This window comes from Aethalodelphis obliquidens, unplaced genomic scaffold, assembly GCF_003676395.1.
Source record: "Aethalodelphis obliquidens isolate GAN/ISIS:26980383/991018 unplaced genomic scaffold, ASM367639v1 scaffold24, whole genome shotgun sequence".
In the NCBI taxonomy this organism is placed as follows: domain Eukaryota; kingdom Metazoa; phylum Chordata; class Mammalia; order Artiodactyla; family Delphinidae; genus Aethalodelphis; species Aethalodelphis obliquidens.
Window position 1 is genome coordinate 18,513,930 of NW_020837968.1, and position 24,428 is coordinate 18,538,357.

General features: G+C 52.2%; 1 protein-coding gene across 16 annotated transcripts in view; it reads right to left on the reverse strand.

Moving 5' to 3' along the window:
- TMEM63A (transmembrane protein 63A) overlaps positions 1-24,428 on the reverse strand; it is a 33,228-nt gene that overhangs the window by 2,765 nt on the left and 6,035 nt on the right. For 7 of the 16 annotated variants that reach the window (XM_027122313.1, XM_027122310.1, XM_027122312.1 and 4 more), the window contains 18 exons: positions 21,974-22,053; positions 19,986-20,049; positions 18,994-19,031; positions 15,156-15,298; positions 14,376-14,427; positions 13,851-13,959; positions 12,990-13,060; positions 10,925-11,005; positions 10,615-10,738; positions 10,389-10,522; positions 8,956-9,093; positions 7,393-7,546; positions 5,156-5,262; positions 4,927-5,013; positions 4,407-4,469; positions 3,296-3,458; positions 2,289-2,394; positions 688-855 (listed from right to left, as the gene is read on the reverse strand). In XM_027122313.1, coding sequence (XP_026978114.1) covers positions 688-855; positions 2,289-2,394; positions 3,296-3,458; positions 4,407-4,469; positions 4,927-5,013; positions 5,156-5,262; positions 7,393-7,546; positions 8,956-9,093; positions 10,389-10,522; positions 10,615-10,738; positions 10,925-11,005; positions 12,990-13,060; positions 13,851-13,959; positions 14,376-14,427; positions 15,156-15,298; positions 18,994-19,031; positions 19,986-20,049; positions 21,974-22,053 — 1,882 coding nt within the window. The other 9 variants (XM_027122317.1, XM_027122319.1, XM_027122316.1 and 6 more) reach the window with 9 other exon arrangements.

The window sequence follows — 24,428 nt, forward strand, 5'->3', positions numbered from 1 at the left end:
GGGAGGTCACACCTGGTGCAGGAACCGTGTGTGGCTTCTCCCTCAGGCCGAAGACGAAGAGAAGGCATCAGCCGCCCCCTTCCCACCATCTCCAGCAGCTGGGATGGCATCTTCACAGGCAGGGGCACAAAGAGTGACCCACTGAACAGCTGGCGTTATCCCTGGTCAGATTTCAGGTACTGGGGCACCGGGTCAAAGGCAAGTTGCCAGCTTCCTTGCCGGGTCGGTTCCCTCCGGTCTCCAGTGCCCTCGGCAGAGTCACACATCTCTTCTGCCTCTTCCTTTTTCTCAAGAGTGACAGTTCTCCCTCCTGCGTGTCCCCACTGCCTCCACACCGTGAAGTGTGAGGACCTGGGCCCACCCACACCTGCAAAGAGCATCGCGGACGAGCTTCCCCCTCTCTGGTTCAGCCCCTTCATAGCTGGTAAAGGGACCATCTTCTCTGTCAGGCTGTCTGGGGCAATCGCCCTGGCCTTCACCAGGTTACACCTGACCTCAGGATAGCTTGGAACTGGGCTGTCGGCGCTGTGCCCAACCAGCCCTCACCCTTGGGGTACCACCTTCTGATTGGACACCGAGTTGATGCTCTTAAAACAGGAAGGGCTTTGACTGGCTGGTGTGGCTGCGGGAATAGGAGGCTGGGTGTTGCCTCCTGCCCTCCACCCCCGCCCTAGTCAGGCCACTCACCCAGGCGCAGGAAGGAAAAGAAGTAGAGCCAGAAGAGGCACAGGATGGGAGCGGCCAAGGCCTGGTTCACGGCTGCGAAGTGGATTCTCTTCTCCAGCTTTGCCGGGAGGTAGGCGAAGTAGAGGTTGTGCCGGTCGACCATGTGCTTGAGCAGGATGTAGATGAGGCCTGCAGGGCCAGGGCCGTGAGCTGGACGGTGGCTGGGCCGCAGGGGCCACTCGACGCCCTTCCTCCTGGAGGTGGCTACTTGTGCCGGGAGCTGGGCTGGGGCTGCGGCTGGGCTACGTGCACACGTGCACGTCCTGGCTCCTACTGCTTTTTCTCCTTCTCTTTCTCTCCCCGCCCCGCCCCGCCCTGTCCACCTCTCCCCCTCTCTCCTTTCCCCACCTCCCCTCCCTCCCTCCCAGCCTCTTTCTGACCCAGGGAGTAGAGGTGTCTGTGCTGCTGTCCCCACGGAACATTGAAATTCTAGGACCATTTTGGGGAAAGAAGCGATTTTACACCCAGAGGCCTGGCCTCAACTTCCTCCCACGCTGAGCCCCCCTCCTCTTATCCCTCAGTGCTCCCATGCTCCTTTCCTTCTCCCACCCAAGCTGACCCCCTGTACCGTCACTGCCAACAGATGCCCAAGCGTCTAAACCCAGGGATGGCACAGGAGGTGGGTGGGTGCTGCCTTTTCTATCATGTCAGGTTCTTTAAAAACATTTTTTGTTGTTGTTTTGAAGGAGTAATACTATCGTAGATCTTTAAAAATAGTACGAGGGCTTCCCTGGTGGCGCAGTGGTTGAGAGTCTGCCTGCTGATGCAGGGGACGCGGGTTCGTGCCCCGGTCTGGGAGGATCGCACATGCCGTGGAGCGGCTGGGCCCATGAGCCATGGCCGCTAAGCCTGCGTGTCCGGAGCCTGTGCTCCACAACAGGAGAGGCCACAGCAGTGAGAGGCCCGCGTACCGCAAAAAAAAAAAAAAAAAAGTACGAGAGTATACAGGGAAAACTAAAACTTCCTCCTTTCCCTAAACCACAGCTATCACTGCCAACAGTCTCCAGGGTGTTCTGTTTCCTTCCAGACGCTTCCATTTGTCTGCCAGCTCCTGATGGTGTATTTTAATTGCAAGACCTTGACCTTGTAAGTCAAACAGTCCTAAGTTCATATCTGGGCTCTACTCCTCACTAACAAAGCGTTAAGTGCTTCATCTGTGAAAAGGGGACAGAAACAAGACCTGCCTTGAAGGATCGTGAGAGAATTAAGTGTGACAGTCCACGTGGAGAGTGACAATGGCCTCCAGAGCCAGGACACAAACACGAGAGCCTCCACCAGTGCTGCTGGCACTGTGCTAGCCGCTGCCGGAGGGTCAGCCAGGAATGAAGCGGTCAGCCGGCAGAGGCCCTCAGACCAGGAGGGGTACTAAGAGAGCTTGCAGTGCGGAAGGCCCACGGAAGGAATCCACGAGAAGTGAAATTAAATGTGGCGTCCCCTGTGGCTCCCTGGCAGCTGATGGTTCCTGTGGCTACAAGGGGCCCTCTGTTTGTGGGGCTCCAGGACGCCCTGCCGATGGCTGTCAGCCATCCACCTACCCGGGGACCGGCCCCAGGGCCACTCACCGAACGGCACGATGATGGGGCAGGTGATGCTGTAGGCCATGATGACGGTGAAGACACAGAGCATCCACGCGTACATGGCTCCAAACTCGTACTCGAAGGCCTGGTTCTGGGAGGGGGAGGTGGTGAGGGGCTTAGGGGTTTGGTCCACACCAACCCGCCTCTGTGCACTCCAAGTGGTCGGGGAGAACACAGTGCGGGAGGACTTTGGAAGTGGGAGGCTCACCGCGCCCCTCACCTCTCAAGGCCCCTTCTGTCCCTCCACAAGCCTCCTCCAGCTTCACCTGGCTCACACCCAGACCTCGAAAGGCACAATGACTCATGTTTTCGTAGTGTTTCTCTTGTTCTAATCCTGTCTACACAACAGGCCTGTGAGCCCCCAAAGGGCAGAGGGGCTACATCTGACTGTAGAATGATACTCCACAGACTCTGTCAGACCCAACATCACTCCGCCCCTTCTAGCCGTGTGTCCCGGGCCAAGCACTTGACCTCCAGGTGGCTTAGTCTGTGCGTCTGCAAAGCAAACTCCAGTAGCGCCCATCTCACGGCGGGCTCTGAGGATTAAATGACAGGATGCAGGGCTTCTCCTCTTATGGTTCCCACAGTGGCAAAGGAGAATAAAAGAGAACCCCAGACACCCAATTTAGAGAGTCCTGGAACAAATGCCACCAGCCCAAAATGCCTTGACCTCTGTAGTAATCTAAGAATTTATGCAAATGAAGGTCCATGGGAAAGAAATGTGTGTGTGTGTGTGTGTGTGTGTGTGTGTGTGTGTGTGTGATCAGCCCAGTTAAAAGGCAAAAATCCCCACTCTCTCCTCCAGCCTGAGTCAGTGTGGAGGATGACCTAGCCAGGCCCTCACCCAGGCTCCTTACACCTCCTCTCCTCACAGCCCTGGGCCCAGTTGAGAGGCCCTGAGCAGAGTGCCCGGCACTTAGCAGGCGGCTGGGTGAACGCGGGCGGCGGGGAGGCTCTGGGACGAAGGCGGCGCCCACCCCCAGCCTCTGTACCTGCTTGATGTTCCTGCGGTCGGCTGCAGTCTTGGCCATGACCATGCGGAAGGTGTAGAGGATGAGGCCGGGCAGCCGCAGCAGCTCCATGCCGTTGCCAATGAAGGCCGAGGCGATGACATAGTTCACAAAGAAGGCGCCCTGGTCGGGCAGGAAGACGCACCTGGGGAACCACCGGGTGTGCGAGCTGAGCGCCCCGAGAGGGAGAGGGGCCCGTGACTGAGCAGAGACGGGACTCAGAACTGACCACGGATTTGGCCATCTGGAAGTCACTGTCAACCTAGACCCGAGCTGGTTGGGTATGGGTGTGTCTGTCTGTGGCTGCCAGCTCCCAAGTCCTCAGTTTACCCAGCGAGAACCCATTTAAGAAAATTCACTCTATCCTTTCAGACAGGCACGGCCAGGCTTCCCTGTGAGCAGTCCTTTGGAAAAGTCTATCTTGGACATTCGGGCCTACATTAGGACTTAAAGTATAGTACAGTAGGGGCTGGGGATGAATCCCAGCTCTGTCTCTTAACTAGCTGGGTAGCCTTTTTTTCTTCAGCATGTCTGGGCCTCAGTCTCATCTGTAAAATGGAAATAGTCAAATTTCTGACTCATAGCTTGTTTAAAGATTAAATGAAAGAAAGAATCAAGCATTTAGCATAGCATTTTCTTAAATAACCGCTATTACTATTAAGTGGGTTCGGTACAAGTTGAAAATACTAACGAGGACACACATTAGAAATAAGTTCAACTCCTCTCTCCTAGCAAAAATAATCCTGGACCAGACAGTCATTCTGGTTGCAGTGTTAATTATTATTCTCCTTCCCCCTTCCCTGGCACCACTGAGACCCAGCAGTTCCTTCTCCCCAGGTGGTTCTGTTCTCAGTAAGTAAGTTTCAAAGAATGAATGAGAACGCCACTAATTGAGTTTCAACCTAAAAGATTAACCACATTTCTGCACTTGTAGCACAAAGTGGGTCAGTTCCCCCGGTGCAGCCCCGCCAGGAACCTGTAGTGGTGCGGGGAGTCCACAGGCCCTGAAGGACAGACAACCCTCCCCCCACTGCAGCCCCAGCCCCAGCCCCTGGGGGACGTGGCTCCACAACTCAGCGTGGCCGATACTTACTCCAACCTGACAGAGGCCTCCGAGGAAGTTTTATCAAAGAGCCACCGGAAGAAAAAATCCAAACTGAAAGAAAAATGAATCCCGTAAGAACTTATTTCCAACAGTCCATGTGATCACTGCATATGTTTTCATTTTCTTCTGCTTTTTTTTTTTTTAAAAAAAAAGGCCAAATCTCAAGATCTACCCTGGTTCTCTAAGATGCTACTTATACCATAACTCATCAGGGCCTGCTTTGACAGAAACTTCCTTCCTCAAAATAACCAAAGCCATGATGAGACCCTCTCCCTAAGTGGAAGGTCCATGGTAAGTTTCATTTTCAAGCTTTTTTTTTTTTAAGGCAGAAAGATCATATCTCTGGAAGAATCAGTGGGCCGGCACACTTGCATGCCAAGTGAGTGTGACAGGTTCAAATGTCGTCAGGAATTTGCAACCACTCCCAAAGCATCTGCATTTTCTTGAGGACAGTGTTCTCTGTTGTGACCCTGGTTCTGAATTTAGAGCAGGAGGTGGTAATATGTACCTGGTGAGGCCCAGGGAGGGCAGAATCAGCACCATGAAGATCAAGAATATGTAGACCTTGGTCATCATGATTCGGTTTTCCCCTGACCTGCAGGAAGTCAGAGGTGAGCCGTCACAGTCCCTCAGGTGCACCGGGCGTCCGCAGTAAGGCCCCGGCTGTATGCCCATCGCGCTGGCGGGGAGGGGGCATCAGAGACACCCGCCTCAGGGGCGAGCCCCAGGGAACTCACTTGGTCCAGTGAGACTCCAGCACCGTAGAGTAGTAAACGACGGTGGGCAGCAGGGCTGAGAAGGACCACAGGAGGAGGGTTGGGAAGAACTGGCTGATGATGGGGTCCTAGAAAACAGTCCACAGCAGAGAGAGCTGTGAGCCCTGGGGGCTTTGGGCCATGACCTGTTGGCATGGTGACTCAGTGACCTCTGGGATTTTGGTCACTTTTGTCCCCCAGAAGCAACATTGTACCTGGTACAGGGTAGATAATGTTGGCTGAACAGACAATAACAGCACCTGACATTGTACAGTGCTTTCTTTTTCTTTTTCTTTTTTTTTTTTTTTTGCGGTACACGGGCCTCTCACTGCTGTGGCCTCTCCCGTTGCGGAGCACAGGCTCCGGACACGCAGGCCCAGCGGCCATGGCTCACGGGCCCAGCCGCTCCGCGGCATGTGGGATCTTCCCGGACCGGGGCACGAACCCGCGTCCCCTGCATCGGCAGGCGGACTCTCAACCACTGCGCCACCAGGGAAGCCCCAGTGCTTTATTTTTCTTATTTTTATTTAAAGAAGATTTTTGGCCACACTATGTGACATTTGGGATTTTAGTTCCCCCACCAGGGATCGAACCTGTACCCCCTGCAGTGGAAGCATAGAGTCTTAACCACTGAACCTCCAGGGAAGTCCCTTTATAGCTCTTTAGAGTGAAGAATGCAACTTCACATACAACTGAACTCCACTTGTCTTACTGACCAGAGAGATAACCTCCTCCATTCCCTATAGAAAGCCAATGACGGACACCAAAGGAAGACAGAGCACTGACGGCCAGGGCCCTTCCCCAGCCACCTGGCCCAGTCGTAGCTTCCCAGAACTGCTTCGTGATTGTTCCCAATCTCATCTATGCCTGTTGTACTTGTTATTGCAATTACATGGTTCGATTAACTTATTACCTTCTCTGATAAAATGAGCATAGCAATAGAGAGATTTCTTTGAAAACTAAGTTGGGTACATTGGAAAGACTTGATAAAGGCCAATTTCTCAAAAACGCTGCTGAATGAGATGAGAGTGAATTAACTGTAAAAGACCAAGGGAAATGAAATCTAGGAGGGTTCTATACTTTGAACGGCTTTGCAAGTATCTTTAAGTTCTTGCTTGACTGTGAGAAAGCAAAACTAGAATCACAAACAATGAAATAAGCGTGTGTTTTATATAAAATACACAAAGGGGAAATCCAGTCAGCAGATCCTTCCTCAAAAGAACAGGCCTTGACCATACATCAAAAGACTGGCAAAGGAATAAACATGTAGATGCTTTAAATCTAAACAAAACTTACATATTTTTTATTATCTATTGAGTCATTTGGTCATCACAACGGCCCCATGGGTATAACATAGCGGAGTGTTATAGAGGACAAAGCCAGTTTTTAGAGGAAAAACCAAGGCTCAGAATTCCTCAGCTAGGGAATGGCAGAGCGAGGACCAGGCCCTCAGGCCCCCCAGCCCACTGTGCTCTCCCAGAGTGTGATTAACCAAATGCCAAGTGGAAATGAAAAAACAAAAAAGGATGTGGAGTGATATTTCGGCAAAGACAATGTGGGAAACCAAGTAGATGCCATTTTAGGGAGTGTTCAGCTGTTATCAATTCATCTAAGATCCTTAAAAATCATTCATTACCTATCTAGAATAAGGACCTTTACAACAGGATTATCAGAAACTGAAATATAAAAAGAAAACTTGATTCATGACCCTGCCACCCCAACCAGAGAAGGCTTTGCATCCTTTGCTGCCCACTCCCCGTAGCAGCCATCCTGCACACACATCACTGGCACACCACTCTAACCACTGCTGAGAGAGAATTTCATATTCTGCTTTTATCGTAAAACCCCACGTCTGCCACAAAGTCTATACAGTTTTTTAATGGATGCTTAACAGTCTGTCAGACTGAATATACCTCGTTCAACTCCTAATTCTACCCCTACTGTTGAACATTTAGGTTGATTCCACTGTATCTATGTCTCTATAGTTAACACATATACATACACTTACATGTATACATAAAGTGTATACACACATGGATATCTACATAACGTTACTATAAAGACATTGTAATAAATGTGGCCATGCCTGCTCAGGGGCTTCAAAGCACATGAGCCGAGTGACACGGCCTCTGGCTTCAGTGGCCCCCACGGCTCTTGGTCTCATTCCTCCCGCACCCGCCATGCCCTCTTGGCAGAGGCCCTGCGGAGTGGTCACTCACATTTAGCGCATGGATGGGTTTGGTGACGTTGAACTTGTCCATGGTGGACAGGATGATGGAGGGCGTGGTCAGGAAAAACAGCCCCAAGAAGAGAGTGAAGTTGATGCCCAGCCATTGGAACCACCAGCGGAGGCCCTGGATAGAGAGGTTCTTCCTGCAGGGGGAGGACACAGGCCTTGGGGGTTTATCTCTTAGGCTCTGGCCACCTATGACACCTACAGTGCCCACGGCTTGGGTGAGTCGGAAGGTCAAATTTAGGCAAGGCAAGAGACTAGACTGAGGGCTCTGGCTGAGGGCCCATCTTGACCTTGGGAGCACAGGCAAGTGTCCTGCACTGACCTTCAGCTATAGGAAGGTCGAATTTGGGGTCCCTATGAGCTCAGAGGGAAAACAGGTTATCTGCAGCTAGAGCCTGGGAGCCAGAACCTACTCGAAGAGATGCCATGAGCCCCCCAGCAGACCAAACAAGGCTGCAACGTGGCATTTTTCAGACACACTAAAGACACGTGACTCCCCACGGGGCCGTGAGCTGTGGTGTGAGCTGGAGGGAGGCGGGGGACAAAAGCAAAAGGCGCAGCTGGAACCCGCCCTGGCTTCTCACCCCACCAAGAGCAGACCGACAAACCAGTCCCAAGTTTAGAAAGCTCAGTGACCCAAAGAGCAGAACTGCCAGGGGCTGAAATACAGCCCGGTGGAGATGGGCGCCCAAACCCTGCTCTGGACCAGGAACTGAGGCCAGGCCGGATGACGAGCCATGCTGGGGCCTCTGCGGGGCTGTCCTCACCCTCGGCATGGTGCTTAAGGCTCCTGTGGACACAGCTCGGCTCACCAGCTTGTGGCCCAGGCTAGAGAGGCGGCTGGCACCTAACCCAGGGCTGCACTGTCTGTTACAGCAGCCTCGAGCCACAGCAGGCTACTGCGTGTTGAAATGTGGCTGGTGCAAACAGAGATGGGCCAGAAGTGGCACATACATGCTGGATCTCAAAGACGCTACGTATGAAAAGGAGACTAAAACATCTCAATTAAAAAAAACTGATTACATATTAAAATGATAATATTTTAGATACAGAGGGAGAACTCTTATTAAAGTTAATTTTAACAGTTTCTTTTTTTCTTTTTTTTTAAGACCTGTTTTTTTGTTGTGGTTTTTTGGGTGTTTTATGGCCTCACCGTGCACCTTGCAGGATCTCAGTTCCCTGACCGGGGATTGAACCTGGGCCATGGCCGTGAAAGCCTGAAATCTTAACCACTAGGCAATCAGGGAGCTCCCCGGTTTCTTTTACTTTTTTTTAATGTGGCTAAAAGGAAACTTAAAAGTACATACATTGCTCCCATTATAATCCTACCAGACACTGCTGATACCGGGGAGAAACAATGGAGTGAAGTCCTGGCTGTGGACACACCACCCACCCCCATCACACCTCCCACCCCCTGCCCAGAGGGGTGCAGGAGAGTATGAGTGTCTCTCTGAGTGCCAGGTCACACCTGTGCTTCCAGGTGACTTGGGCAGCCCTGCAGGGCTCCCAGGCCCCATTCCCGCCCCTTGCCGGCCTGGGGGCTCACCAGCAGATGTCTTCGGGGTAAGCGGCGAAGCTGACCGTCCACTTGGAGATGCAGAGCTCTCTGCTGTGGGAGGATGGCTGCGGGTCACTTTTGCACTGAAGGCCCTGACACTTGCAGGCGTTGAAGTCCTTCAGGATGCTGCCAGGAAATGTAGAAATGGCCAGGGTCCAGACCCCTCGGGGTACCATGTACCCACACAGCAAAGAGGACCATGTGAGAGTGGGAGCCCCATGGCACAGGACCTTTGCTTTATTATTAGTTTATTATACTTATGCTATAATTAGTGCTATGAAAGAGATGCCATTCTTAGCACATTATGTGCAGAATTTTGCTGAATCCTCAGGACAACCCTCTAAGCCGGGGATTACCATTCCTATTTTACAGATGAGGAAACTGAGGCTCTCAGAGTTAGGTTTTGCACCCTGTCTGTCTGACCCCAGCTCCCACGCTGTTGGCATTGCCCCAACATAGGGTTCCTCCTTGCGGCCCCCCTCTGCCCTGCCCATGAAGCTGGACATCCCGCTGCCAGGCCCGCGGCCTCACTTTTCCACTCCCTCACCTCTTCCCAGGCTCCATAGCAGCATTAGACTGCATCACCTATGACTCCAAGATGCCCCTCCCTAGGACTCCCACCCCCACCCTCTCCACACCTTCCCTCTTTAGTCTCCCACAAAGAACCCACCAGCACCCCTACTCCTGTCTCAGAACACTCTTCCTCTTTCCACTGGCCTCGTCCCCACCCCAGCCTCACTTGAGAGTCTGCAAGGCACAGCCAGGAGTCTGTTCCCAGGGTTCACGATGCACAAAGCAGGGAAGGCAGGGGAAGGAGCATTTGCTGGGCCAGCTCCTTTCCGTCTCCCTCTACCGACCCCATCCCCTGCTGCCCCCGAGGCGAGACGACATGGAGATCCCAGGCATGAGAGCGTTTTAGGAGCTAGAGCTCATGCCAAGGTGCACTATGAAAACCCACTCCCTTGGGCCAGGCTCTCAGCAGCAGTGAGCATCCTGGAGTGCCCAGAGGTATTCCCCCACAGCAGTGCATCTGTAGGGAGATGGGAAGGCCACGCACAGAAGGAAGATCTGTGGTTCCAGAGTGGGTACGTGAAAGAGGGTGGCATCCACCCCACCTGGTGAAATGCTGGCTCATAGAGGCAGTGGGATCCCTGGGGCAGCTGGTGAGAGCCCGGCAGTGGGGTAAGGCCATATCAACCCAAGAGGGGCTCAGCTGGAATCACCCATGCCCAGCTGTCACACAAACGTCGGCCAGGCTCCCCAAGGGAGTGGGTGTGGATGGCTGCCCCCAATCCCAGCCACACCGGCAGAAGGAGATGGAAATGCTACAAATCCCAGCGGTGGCGGTCCAGCAGTACCATCTCTATCCAAGAGGGACAGCAATTTAGCTGGAGGCAGACAAGGAACGTGCCCACACTCACTAGGTGGCCATGGACTTTTCCTGGAAGGTGACGAAGGCCATTCCCAGGGGCTGGTCCTGGACCCTGCATTCCTCTTCTGTGATCCTCTCCGTCAGCCTGTCCTTCATGCGCGTGTAGTAGGCGATGGCGTCCTCCTACCAGAGGACACATCCCCTTGTGATGACATGGCCCTGTGCAGGTCTCGGGGGACCCAGCGCCCACGTTCCCGGCGGGTGTGGGCCCTCACCCACTCACACCCCTTCACTTCACAGCAGCAGAACTGGCCGCAGGGCTTGGGGTTGATGAGGGTCTGCTGGCCTGTCTTCATCTGCAGGTTTGTGTAATAGGTCAGGCTCTTCTCTGTCTTTTTTCTGCAGTGGGAGGGACAAACTTCAGACTCGCGATCCTGTGGTGTGACTCACAGAGCCACTCCCCTCCTTTCCTCCCTAGGGGATCCGAGGCCAGCAAGGAAGGAGGATGGCATCTCAGAGGGAAGGAGTCAGAAAGGTGCAGGCCAGCTCAGTCCATGCCCGCCCACCCTGCCAGCCCTCCCTTACCTCTCCCTGCACAGGTAAATCAGCTTGGCCACGTTGTAGCACAGCTGGACCTCCACCACTTCACACGTGGGATACGCGTCCCTGTGCCCAGGGCAGATCAGAAGCAAAAGATAGCCATTGGAAAAGAGAACCCCCCAGGCAGGAGAGACCCCCAAGACTCCAGGCATGGCAGAGCAATTACACTGCTCATTTCTGTGCCAGGGGAGACCTCTTTCCTCTTTGTCTTTTACCAAAGGGGGAAATTTTGAAATGTAATACAAAGAGGTCCTTTTAAATAGCATGAAAGTAACTGCCTGAAACTGACAAGTTTATACCCACTTGGCTTTAAATCAGTCAGTACTTCTCCTGAAGAAAAAAAATAACACTATTCATTACCTCCTCTACCCATGCAAAGGAGTAAATTTATTGTTTGCTCTAGGTCATTCCTACTCTGGACCATCACTGAAATCCTATTCAGTTTGTGACCCTTTTGAAGATCACAGACCTTTTTGGTCTCATGAAAGCAAAGGACCCTCAGCCCAGTAAATGTATTAACTTATTTGATCCTTGCCATAACCTGTGAGGTTTGTGTCCCCATTTTACAGATGAGGACAATATGTGTCAGAGAGGTAAAACGACTTGTGCCCAAGATCACACAGCTAGTGAGTGTCTGAGCCAGGAAGTGAATCCAGGTGGCCCAGCTCCAGGGCCCATGCCTGTACCCAGCGTACGATGCTCCCTCACCATATACGCAAAATCCTATGTGCAACTCCTGGGCATTCCTGAACCGTGTACATCCCCACCTACTACTTGCTAGGCACTGGGATGGAGCCTGGATAAGTTTACATTTTAGTGAGAGAGAGAGACACAGCCCATAGACATGTCAGGCAGACAATTTCAGGTCCCATTACGAGCTTTGCGGAAGAGAACAATGGCGTAAGCATCCCTTCTACAAGGCAAATTCACACATCAATCCCCATGGATTGCAGCAGTGTTCACTAAAAGGGCTGCCTGAAATAGGAGAAGGTGTGATTCAGTGTTTGTAATGGGAATGAGAGGACTTTTTTTTCTCTTTAAGGTAATATATTAGGTGGAGCTACTGTTTCCAAATGTTGCCTAACAGGAAACTTTGGGGAGCTGTTTCAAGGAATAGAGAAAAATGATTCCAGTACCCAATGTTTATGTATAGAAAAATATTTCTAAAATACTTAGGGTTTCTAAAAGAGAGGTTAGTCAATAAATTTTAAACATTCATTTTGCAATTCTGTTTATACTAATAATTTGCTTAGCAAGTGTTCTTCATAAATAGTGCCAAGCCACAGCCAGCCCCTAATCCATACTACAAATTAATGACTGCTGATGAGGAATGAATACAGCCTGAAACCTCAGCTCCCTAGCCCAGGTGCAAGTCCTCCAGCCCAGGGTCCTGGGAGCCTTCCCGGCCTGCTCTCCCCGAACCATCCCCTTTCCCGAAGCTCCATGAGATGCCCTGCATTCATCGCACCGTACACACAATTTCCTTCTCACAGGAAGGCCCTTCCTCTAGCCTCCACCTGCAGGTCTCCCCGGTGCAGGTGCTCAGAGGAGGCTGCTGGAAAGGAGGTTCTGCTGGGAGAGCTGGGAGAGAGCTCTGTGAGGACAGGGCTCCGGACCCGGAGTGCTCACTCAAGAGGCACGTGCTGGGCAGAAGAATGAACCACGAAATGCAGAGCGGGGCCCAGGTCCCTCCCCGCCTCCGAGACTGCTGTCTCTCGGGCATCTCTGCAAAGCTGACGCTGAGAAGCCCAGGGTGAATCCTTTTCTTTTTTTTTTGTTTGCGGGGAATGTGTGGGCGTGTTGTTTCTATGAATCTTTTTCTCTGACCCTGAGCTCTCAAGATGTTTATCTGCCCCACACCCTGGCCTGTATTCTGGCTACTGCATTCACGTGGGCAGCCGTGGCTGCCGGCAGAGGACGTGCCGCCCCAGCCCAGGCCCTCACAGCCCCAGGAGAGCCTGCCCAGAGCCGCATCCGCGGCTCTGTGGCTGGGCCAAGTCCTCCTAGGGTGTCTCTCCCCTTCCCTCCCAGTGGAAGCGGCCCTGCTCACCGGAAGTGGCTCTCCACAGTCTCCTTCTTCGCGTCTCTGGAGAGTCCTGTGATGAACAGGGTCCGTCTTACCTGCCGGAGAAACACACCAGGGAGAAAAGTCACCAGGGCAAGCCAGTCTGCCAGGGGGACACACCCTGTTCAAGCCTCCTCAAGGAAGACGATGGGGACTCAGAGGCTCAGGTGCTTGCCTTCCTGGCCTGACAGAGCCTTGAAGTCTCTTCTTTACATAGCATCTTCTTCTAGGCAGTCAAGAATAAATTTCCAGGGAATTCCCTGGTGGTCCAGTGGTTAGAGCTCTGCGCTTCCACTGCACGGGGCACGGGTTCGAGCCCTGGTCAGGGAACTAAGATCCCACATGCCACGCAGTGTGGCCAAAAAAAAAAAAAAAACATTTCCAAAGCAATTTCGATGAGCCTCCTTTGCATGACAAGAGACTGAGAAAGAACCCAGAAAGGGGAAGTGACTCAAATGAGGTCACACAGCAGATCAGAGGAGGCCCCAGGCCTGGAACCAAGTAATAGAAACTCCCTCTCCCCCCATCAAGTTATGGGCTGCAATGAGAGAGGGAGCTGCTCTCAATTCAAACTTCTTGGAAGTTACTTAGAATCAGTAACTACACGCCCAAACCCCACAAATCTAAAGGCTAGTTGGCAAAATGGGGGGAAATAGCCAAATCCTAAAACAATCTACCAGAAAAAAATTTTAATGCCGATTCTGAGCACACATTTGCAAGCCTGAGGCCCCTCCTTACCCTCACTGCCATCGTGGTGCTGGGGAATGAGCCTGGTGCCACTCCTCCCCAGCTCCCACCTGAGACCCTCCCCAGCACGTGTCCAGCCCCCCACCGCCCCTCACTCACCAGGTTCTCCTCTTTGTACTTGATGGACCGGGTATGGTGCCGCATGAAGCCCACAGTGAGGATGAGGTAAAGGATAGCGAAGATGGTGTGCAGCCAAAGGAGGTCGTTGCTGCGGGGGAGGGGAGGGACACCACCTGCCCTCAGGGCTGGGCTCCCAGGCAGGGAGTGAGGGTGCAGAGCTGGGCTTGGCTACCCTCATGGCACTGAGCTGAGGGCCAAAGGCTTCATCACAACAGATTCCTCCAACTGAGGTTGAGCGGCCAGTGCCCTTTAGAGAGGGCACTGTCCTGACTAATGAAGACCAGCTCCACGGGGCCCTCTGTGTTTCCTAAAACCCGCTGCAAAACAACGGCGGCCTGGGGCGTGTCCATGCCCATAGCCCAGCAGCGGGCACCAACAGCAAAGAGGCTTTCAGACATTCACTCGCTCACTTTGGACGACCTCTGGCCTATCCCGGGCTCCAGAATCCGCCCTCTCCTTGGTCTCACCCATCAGCACCCTCACGCCCCCCAACTTCGAACTCACTCCGTCTGTAGGTTTGCGATGGTCGTCCTCCCAAAGCTGTAAGGGTCTTTGTCTGCAGAGAAGCACAGATACTCAGTTGCAGGGTCACACTAGGGAAGTGGGAGGGGGGCAGCACAGCCTTGGTCTGTGGAGCTCTGAGAAGCAGCAGCATAAGATGTCCGAGAAGTCAGAGGACTGTATCCGGTCTTTTCAGAGCTACACCAACCAAGGCCTCTGCTTTACTCCAAGATGCTTCTGGCAACTTCTCAACCTACCAGGTGGGTAAAGTCAAAATCTGAATTCATCTTGCTTTGAGAGTCTTGTGGCATTCCTTGAGAAATCTAGAAACACCCTAAGCTGTTCCCAAAACCAAGGCTGGGAATCACTGGGTGTAAGAAGTGGATTCGTGATGGGGACGCTGGATTCCTGTGGGTGCTTGGAAATAGAACGCCACGCTCTGATGTTCACTTTGAGCAACACAGACATCTTCTGGATCCACGACTTGTGGCCTCCTGATTTGGGTGGGGGCAGGAAACTACAAAACACACTCTGAAAGCCCCTGATCGGTCTTGGGGTCTTCCTCCTACTTAGATATTAGGGGCCCCAGCGCTTGGCCCAGGTTTGGGGTGGCTTCTTCTCCAGATCTTTAAGCAGATGGAAAAGTTCAGAAAGTCACCCTGAGACCTTCTCACATCTGAATTTGAGCATGAATCCTGGGGTTCTGATCCACCACAATGAGGCCCTTTCCCCAGGGCTGCTGCTCTGCCTGGGCCCAACTCAGGCAAGATGAGGAGTCCTTACCCAGCAAGCTCCCCGAGAGGTTGACGGGCAGGATGACACACAGAGACAAGAAGCTGATCACCACCAGCAGGAAGATGATGTGTCTCTGGAACGACAGGTAGTGGATGGCGTCCTCCCCACACCACTCCAGGATCTGGTCATCTCTGGCCAAGACACACATGGAATCCTAGTGAGTAGTGGTAACAGGCTGGGATGATCTCATTTAACCCTCATGACCGTCCGTGAGGTAGGTCCCAATTTGATCTCCACTTTTTTAAATATGAGGAAACAGGTACAGAAACAGCACATTAACTTTTACAAACATCCAGCCTGTAACAGCAGAGCTATGACGTGAACTCCAGAGCCTGGAGCTCTCAGCCCTCGCCCCACACTCCTGGACGAAGGAAACTGCCACTGCTCCACTTTAGGTCCCTAGAAACATCTGTGCCCACGTTTGTGTGTAAATACAATTATCCCTCATCCCTTTCCTGCACCCGTGGACAAGCAAAGCCACTGATAAGAGGGCTGCTGAGAATCTCCTTAGCAAAGCTGTGTGTGTCCAGGCTCACGGCTCCCACCCTTCCTCCCGTCTCCTCCTCAGGGAGACTGGGAGACAGAGGTGGAGCCACTGCTTTATTTTACTTATCTTTGAATATTTATCTATTTATTTGGCTGTGCTGGTCTTTGTTGAGGCGTGTGGGATCTTCGTGACCGCGTGCGGACCGTCATTGCGGCACGCGGGATCTCTAGTTGCCGCGTGTGGGATCGTTTAGTTGTGGCACGCGGGATCTAGTTCCCTGACCAGGGATTGAACCCGGGCCCCCTGCATTGGGAGCGCAGAGTTTTAACCACTGGGCCACCAGGGAAGTCCCTGGAGCTACTGCTTTAAACATTGTAAGGCTCAGTCCATCCCGCTGGTCCTGCCTCTTCCCTGTGTCCCTGCTGTGGCCCCAGAGGCGGGGGGCGACCTGCTCCACCCTTTCCCACCCTCAGTGCTGTATTTGGAGTCTCCAGGTCATTTGGGGACCCAGAAGATTCTGGGTTCTGACAGCCAGACTTCCATGCTACAGAGGGAGAAGGGGAGGGGGGTGTCTCCTGTTTTCCTATTCTCCTGACAGGGAGCTACCCTGAGGATCCTGCTTCCAGAAGACAGGGAAAGCCCTGCACTGGGAAGAAAGAGCTCAGGGAAGCAAGGGCCACAGCATAAAAAGGCAGGTGTGAAAGGTGTGGCGCGAGGGCTCTGCAGCCAGCCAGCCAGACCACGGTGGACTCCAGCTCAGCTGCCTCCAGAGAGGGTCACAGCACCCACCTGAGGCTGGGACCTAAAGCAGGGAGGCTACGACCCGCTAGCTAGCTGGTCACTCAGCAGGTGCACAGGAGGCAGTGAGGATCCAGGCCCAACGCCGTGCCTGGTGCCGGGTGGACGCTCGCGGTACGCTTGCTAATATTACCCCTTTTTACTGCTTACCTGGAGGACAAAGTTCTGCCACTGACTACACTGTTTTCACTTCTAAATACACTACCAAAATGCATATACTTTGCCACAATACGTGCTTACTAAACAAACATTGGTGAAGATTAAAACCCATAAGTGGGACTTCCCTGGTGGGCCAGTGGGTAAGACTCCACGTTCCCAATGCAGGGGGCCGGGGTTCGATCCCCGGTCGGGGAACTAGATCCCACGTGCACGCCGCAACTAAAAAGATCCCGCATGCCGCAACTAAGAAATAAATAAGTAAATATTTTTAAAAAATAAAACCAATAAGTGAGTAATTTTCATCAACAACTTTTTCTTGAGATACACCTCGAATTTCCCTATCTTGCTGGGAAAGGCAATCTGGAAGGAAACTGAGAGGCCTCTTTAAATGTCAGTTGTAACGCTGGGCGTGAGCAGCTGTTAAAATTTAATTGCAGGGCTTCGCTGGTGGCGCAGTGGTTGAGAGTCCGCCTGCCGAGGCAGGGGACACGGGTTCGTGCCCCGGTCCGGGAAGATCCCACATGCCGCGGAGCGGCTGGGCCCGTGAGCCATGGCCGCTGAGCCTGCGCGTCCGGAGCCTGTGCCACGCAATGGGAGAGGCCACAACAGTGAGAGGCCCGCGTACCGCGAAATAAAAAAAAAAAAAATTTAATTGCAGCCTTAAAAACAGTCAAAGGGTAGTCCTTTCTGTGGCAGGAACAGAAGAGAAAAAACAGTGGGAGTTGAAATGGAAAAATATGTCTGATGCAGCATTAAAATGACAAAGCAGAATACGCAACTGTACGGGTATGGCCTCACTCAATGAGAAGTGAGGTCCTCGCAGAGAGGGCTGGAAGGGGACATGGAGTGATAGAAACAGTGGGTATGGACTGCGGTGCAAACCGTCAGCAGCCTTTGCTAGTTAACGTGAAGATGATGAGTCAAAGTTTCTGGCTTTGCCCCACTCGATCGAGGCAGAGAGTGGGGGGCACAGCCCAGGGTAGGGGAATGGCCTAAGTCCCAAGCAGCGGTGCCATGGGCAGTGGCTGAGCAGAGGGAAACATGCCGAGGGCATCTTTCAGAGGTAGGGGTAGGGGTGACTTAAAATTTCTTCCTATGAATTCTGTTCTGTACGTGATGGATTTTTGCACAGAACATGCATGACTTCCGACACTTCCGGAGGAAACGCTGACATGATTTTGGAGTGGGCAGGGAAGGGCGAGGCTGGCAAACCTACCTCTCCCACCTCTGTCCCCTCCTCCCTCCCAGAAACCTCCCCTCCTACTCCAGACCAGAGTTCACTGGTTTCTTCTGCACAACATGCCTTCTGCCAGTTCCCCTGGGAACAATTCTCACCAGCCTGGACTCTTCACAACACGCTCACGCGTGTGAATGCATTTGAACTAGACAGAGCAGGTGTTATTCTCAGCCTGCTTTTATAGTTGGGGAAACTGAAGCCCAGAGAGAGGGACATACCCAATGTCCTAGAACTGTCACATTTCATCACTTCTAAGATAGCATTTCCATATTTCAACACCTCTGAAATGGGGGGCACCCTGGGATCATAGCCAATCACAGCACAATAGGAAGCATTTTCTCATTCTCGGTGCTGTGCGTCTTACAACGGCGGTTTCTCAGATAGGATGCAATACGGCCGCAGGCAGCAGAGCTGAGACTCGCAGCTTGGCTCTCCCACCACATGCAAGGGGACTAACTGGCTTATAATCACCAAGCGCCTCTTTCAGGATTTCTCTCCAAGGGGCCCAAGTTTTTTTTTTCTTTTTTCTTTTCTTTTTTTTTCTTTTTTCTTTTTCTTTTTTTTCTTTTTTTGCGGTTCGCGGGCCTCTCACTGTTGTGGCCTCTCCCGTTGCGGAGCACAGGCTCCGGACGCACAGGCTCAGCGGCCACGGCTCAGGAGCCCAGCCGCTCCGCGGCATGTGGGATCTTCCCGGACCGGGGCACGAACCCGTGTCCCCTGCGTCGGCAGGCAAACTCTCAAACACCGCACCACCAGGGAAGCCCAAGGGGCCCAAGTTTTAAGGAAAAAAAGAAAACTTCTAACCACATGAGCTGAATATATTAAGCAATCATTATTTCTCCACTTTTCACTAATTCAAAGACATGACACTGCCTAGAAGAGCTTCCATCCAAATATATCCGTGTTAAATAGTACGTAGATATAATTCCTGCCTAATGCAAAAAATTAGCTTTAATTAGCTTGCACAGGGGCTCCCTGGGCCACCTTTATTCTCAGCCCCCAAGTATAGCTTTGGGTCTGAACTGAAAAGTATCTGAGAGACTCCAGCTCAGGATCAGGCAGCTTGGCTCTCTCCTGCTGACTGGCCGACACCCAAACAAACCCACCCAGACAAAGACACCTCCAGCCACCCGCGCTGTACTCACTGCAGGCGGAAGACCGCAGTCAGCCAGGGGCAGCATCCCTGGAAACGGAGAACAGGGATTAGCTTCCAACAATCTCTGTTTTTCGGAGGCAGACATAATCATCATCTTTGACTTTAAACAACCACCTAACCTCCCGTTTTATAAAAAGCAGTGCTTTTGTCCCAAATTCAGCAAAGCAACCCTCTTGTCCAAACGCGACAGAGTCGGTGTGTTCCCAGTCCTCTGTCACATGCATCCTGTGCCTGGAGATCTTGTGAACGTCTCTCAAGTTTTGACAATTTGTGGAATTATACAGGCTCCTGGGTCAAATGGTGCAACTTGAATGGAGACCTGATGAAAGTTCAAGGCCGCTCTGGAGAAGCTGACGGGGGGCTTCTGTTTGTTTCAAGATAACTGAATGAGATGCAAGACAAAAGCAAGGAACCAAGCCCACTCAACTGGACAGTTCCCTGGGGCGAGGTTTAGAGAGGGAAAGGGTTTCATGGGTTTTAGTGTCCGTCCATCGTATCTCTTCAACTTGATACCACTTCAAGCTGGACTACCAGCTGGGAAAAACAAATATTTGCTCGTCATTCATTTGACAGTCACTTAGCACCTACTGGGTGTCAGGAGGTGGGGAACAGGGCTGGATAAGATTCGGTTCCTGCCCACAGCTGGCTCATAAGCTAGCAAGCAAGTCAATAATTAACTGTCACACAAAGCCGTTAAGTATGATAACACAGACAAGAGCTGTAGCCAGGTGCCTGAGAATTAATCAAAGTCTCGCGATCCTGGATCACGCAGCTGCCACCTTTGCTGTGGTATTTCCCAAGTTCAGGTGTCTTTGTCAAAGCAGAGAAGAGCTCTCACCAGCATGTGCCATTCAAGGTCAAGGGTATAGAGTTAGCGGCTCAGCAGGAGTACAACTGCCCTCTCCCTGCCAATTCTTTACTGCCCATCCTTGCAAGCCCCCATCCCGCAGCCACAACCATACCTGCCCCTTAAATACCAACCAGCTCGCTTTCAAAGTCCTGCTGCCCTGAGGAGGAAGATGACAGTCTCTGGAATCTGGACTCACTAGAAACACAAAAGGGAAAAATGGCAGATAATCCTTTTAAAAGGTCTAAAAACTTATGTCTAGTATCCCGCTGCCTCTTAGAGCTCAGGACCAAAGCTACTAGTGCTCGGTGGCTGGAACAAAACATAACTCACCCTGTGAAAAATATAGGCAAGGGCATCGACCGTTCCAAGGTTTGGTGAGACGTCAAACTCTATGTTACGCGGGATGAATAACAGGGGGTCAGGGTATCAGTGGACCATCCTGTGCTCCACACCCTTGAACCTCAGCCCTGTGACTGGTCTACGTAGAGTGACTTCAAAGTGTTGCCTGTTTACGATATATTTCCCAATATAGCAAATAAAACTTGGAATAAATACTGTATTTTATCAAATCTAAGACACCACTGGTTGTAAAGGGCACAATTATTTTCTGAACCACTAAGGAGTAAAGGATGCTGTCAGTTAACCATGATCACCATCGATAATAAGTTGCACCCAATTTCATAGATGAGAAAATGCCAAACATGAGCATTTTAGACTTGATGAACTGGGGCATTTCACATTGCTAATTCGGGCAGATCCTTTCTTCTGAGTAACCCATAAAAACACCCCGTGCGCTGTGAATTTGAGGTGTTTGCAATATGCTACGTTTTGCTTTTCTCTCTGTTTTCCTACTCCCGGCTTCACCATCCCACTTCTCATGGCATAAGGCCTGGTGAAGCTCAACTTTCAGAGCCTTTCCAGAGAACTGCCTCAATTGACCTTCATGGTAACCCTACGGGCAAGAAGAGGCAAGAGGAAACAACCCAACGAGCTCAGCGTCCTGACCGAGATGACACAGCCATGGAAGTGTGGAGGCCCCTGATTTCCAGGTGCTCTAGTCTCTTGTAGTACTCAGCCCTCCTAGGAGTGAATGTGCCAAAAAGGCACCAGGTGTTTCAAACGTTTCCCCCCAAACAGTCCAAGGCTGGCGCACAGCTGAAGCAGAGGCCCCAGCACCTTACCCCAAGGTTAATACCCTTGGGCTTCCGCAAACACCAGGGTGGAGACTGTGGGGAAAGGAGGTGCATTTACAGACACCCCCATTACCCTTCTGCACAGACCGCGTGTCAACACGGGAACCCCCTGAGGAGCAAGGGTGGGGGTCTGCCTGCGGAGCCCCCGGGGAGGCTTGGGCGGGACAGCCCGGACCAGTCTGTTTCCCCAATCGCTTCCTATTGCTGCATTTGGCACAAGATCCTGGGGTGAGGGACAGCTGGTTGGAGCTGGAAATTCCAGTTGTGCAGACCTGGAACTCATTCTCCCCCTTCAGGTGACATGCGTAGAGAGCCCAGGGTGGAGGTGGAAGGACGTGAGTCCTGGCCAAGGCAGTCTGTGCTGTGTGACAGAGCGTCCGAAGCGGGCGGATTAGGGCCACTGGCTGACCCTGACCCAGAGGAGAGGAGCAACTCACCTACGGCCCTGCTGCCCTTCTCAATCCAGCTCGCCTCATCCCCAGCCCCGAACTAATTAATCTCAAAGAAGATACACTTGAAAATGTCCAAGGCGAGAAAGCAAGCTGGCGTCCTCCTCAGCTGATGATGAAAGCCTTAAGTATCTAAGGCAACTAGATTTCTTCCGTAGCCCGAAGCAGCTGGCTCACAGTGGGCCAGCTCCAAGCCCCGGGGGAAAGCTGGGTGTGTGGGCAATGGTTTTCTTACCGCCACCAAGAAGGTACCAAGGCTAATCTCACAGGTCTGTGGTGAAGAGCAGAGAGAACAGTTTCTGCTACAGGCCTGGCAGACACACTAATGAACACAATCTAATACGAGCATCATGTGTGGGCTGTGCCTGGTGGGCCTCACAAGCCCCCAGCCCCATCCCAGCCTCTGTCTCTGTCTCTGTCTCTCTCTCTCTCTCTCACACACACACACAGACGCTTGACATAATGAGTCTTTTTTACCTGTTTGCTTCTGACACCAGGGCAATGCGGCCATAATCCCAGAAGTTTCTTCTTATGATGGAAAATACCAATACTAAAAACTAAAAGTAGAAAAGAAATCAGGTCTTGTAAAAGCATATTGGATGGCTTCTAATTAGGGGCAATTGTCTTAGGGGCAAAGCCCACCCCTCCCCCAACACCCCCCCGCCCCCCCGCCCCGCCGGACTCAGGAGGGCTAAAAGGGCCAGAGAAGGCACGGAGCTGCCCAAGGCCACACAGCTCAAGGGCTCAATGCTGTGCTCACCCCCTTCACCAGCTCCTGTCCCCTGTGCCCAAGCCACAGAGGCTGTCAACACTGACACGGAGCTTGCCCCAGCAGCCCCCTAGTCAAGCACTCAGGTCCTGCTCTTTTAGTCTCAAGGCAGCCCTGACAGCCACGGCCTTCCTCAGCCCTGGTGTGCCTGCAGGGTCTCCTGAGCAGGATGGCCCTCACAGCAGCCCTGGGGACCAGCTCCCTCCTTCACTTTACATAGAGCTGCATTTTTCATTACAGAACAGAGGTAGCAGAGCTCCTGGAAGCTGAGCCAGAAGTGGTCAGATCTTTATCTTGAGTTTGGTTCTCCTGGAGGCAAGCCCTGGGGACGCCTGGCGCAGAGCACGCTGGGCCCTCGGCAGGCCTGTGCGCCCAACAGCAACGCCAGGCGCTGGACTCAATTCTAACCCCCTTTCCGCTCTAAGTCTGTCGATTCTAGACTGTCTCCTCGCTCCCTCCGTGTCCACCTTTGCAGGTCCTCTGTCTTGCTCCTGCCTGTCTCCCCTCCCTGGACAGGCTCCCTCCCTTCAGGGCTCAGCGTTTTAATCAGTATATCCCTGCCTGCCCTAGTCAGGAACTGTGGTTTTAAATGTGGGTTTTGCGTAAAATAGCTAGTGGGAAGCAGCCGCATAGCACAGGGAGATCAGCTCGGTGGTTTGTGACCACCTAGAGGGGTGGGATAGGGAGGGTGGGAGGGAGGGAGACGCAAGAGGGAGGAGATATGGGAACATATGTATATGTATAACTGATTCACTTTGTTATACAGCAGAAACTAACACACTATTGTAAAGCTATTATACTCCAATAAAAATGTTAAAAAAATTAATGAATGAATTGGCTAAATGGAATTTATAATAAAGAACATTGTATATTTAAAAAAAAAGAAAGAAAGCAAGCAAGCAAGAAAGAAAGAAAAAGAAAGAAAGGTTGTTGAAGTTAATGAGCACCCAAAGCTGTAGTGAATCAGGGTCTCCTACGCTGAGTTGCACATGCAGAAAGGAAACATGGAAACTGGCATTTTCTCCGTCCTATTTGTCCGTGTTGGACATTCCCTTTATTCACGTCATGATACGCTTTCTGGTATTCCTTCATGCTTAAGCACAAATAAAATTGCTCTGTTTCTCAAGATAAAAAAAAAAAAAAAAAAAATGTGGGTTTTGGACCCCAGAGGGGCTGAGTTCCAGCAGAATTTTCTCAAGGTGAATCTGGAAGTTGCTGATATATTTTCAAAGGCAGGTGAGTCCTGCTGTCGGATAAACATGAAGGCGGCTTGTAAGTGCCTGCCCTCTGCCCTGGCTGCTGCTCCCTTGGCTCGAGCGGTGTGGACATTTCCCACGCATCTCTCTCCTCCAGGCCCCTCTGGCTCTTTGGTGGGTCCCTTCCTCCACCCCACCCCCAATCCCCGTAACTTCCTGCAATACAAATCCACCCCCACCAGCACACTCCACCGGAGAGCTACTCTCTCTTCTCAACCAAGACATACCCACCCCAGCCTGCCTCTCCGGACTTCTCTCCTTGGCCCAGACCCTCCCCTCCCTGGAGACGCTGGATGGATCACAGCTCTAGGGCCACCCTCCTCCATGAATCCCACCAACCTTCAAATCCGTCACCACTCTCCTGCCTACTCCCTCCTCCCAACCAAGGCTGGTAGATATGACTGTTCTCAACCTACAAATGGGTTTTGGCTCCAAGACGTGGGTTATTCGGCACTTAAAGAGCCCTTTTTCGTAAAAGCAACATGAGTAGCACACGGGTTCCCACATCTGCCCTTAGAGGACCAACAAATGTAGCAAAAGTCTAAGGCAACAATTTAGACTTTAATCCTAGGGAGGAAAATGCAAAGAGGAGTTAGGACTCCCTTTCCCTCTTCCTATGAACATTTTTCCCCCCAAGCAAACTTGGGTTGGATACCCGCCTCCTTCAGGGACGGGGGCCCTCGGGCTACCCTAAACCCCCTCCCCCAGGCCCCCACCTAACCTCTGGCCCAAAGCAGTCCAAGGGGTCTACTCCCTCCATCCCCTCTTACCCTGTTCAATCAGATGGCCTCCACCACATGGGAGGAGAAGGTGACAAGAGGGACCAACCATCCCATGGGCACTTGTCAAAAGAAGGTGCCCCTGAGCCCCAGTAAATCTCACCTAGCATGTCTGAGCCAGTCTAGGG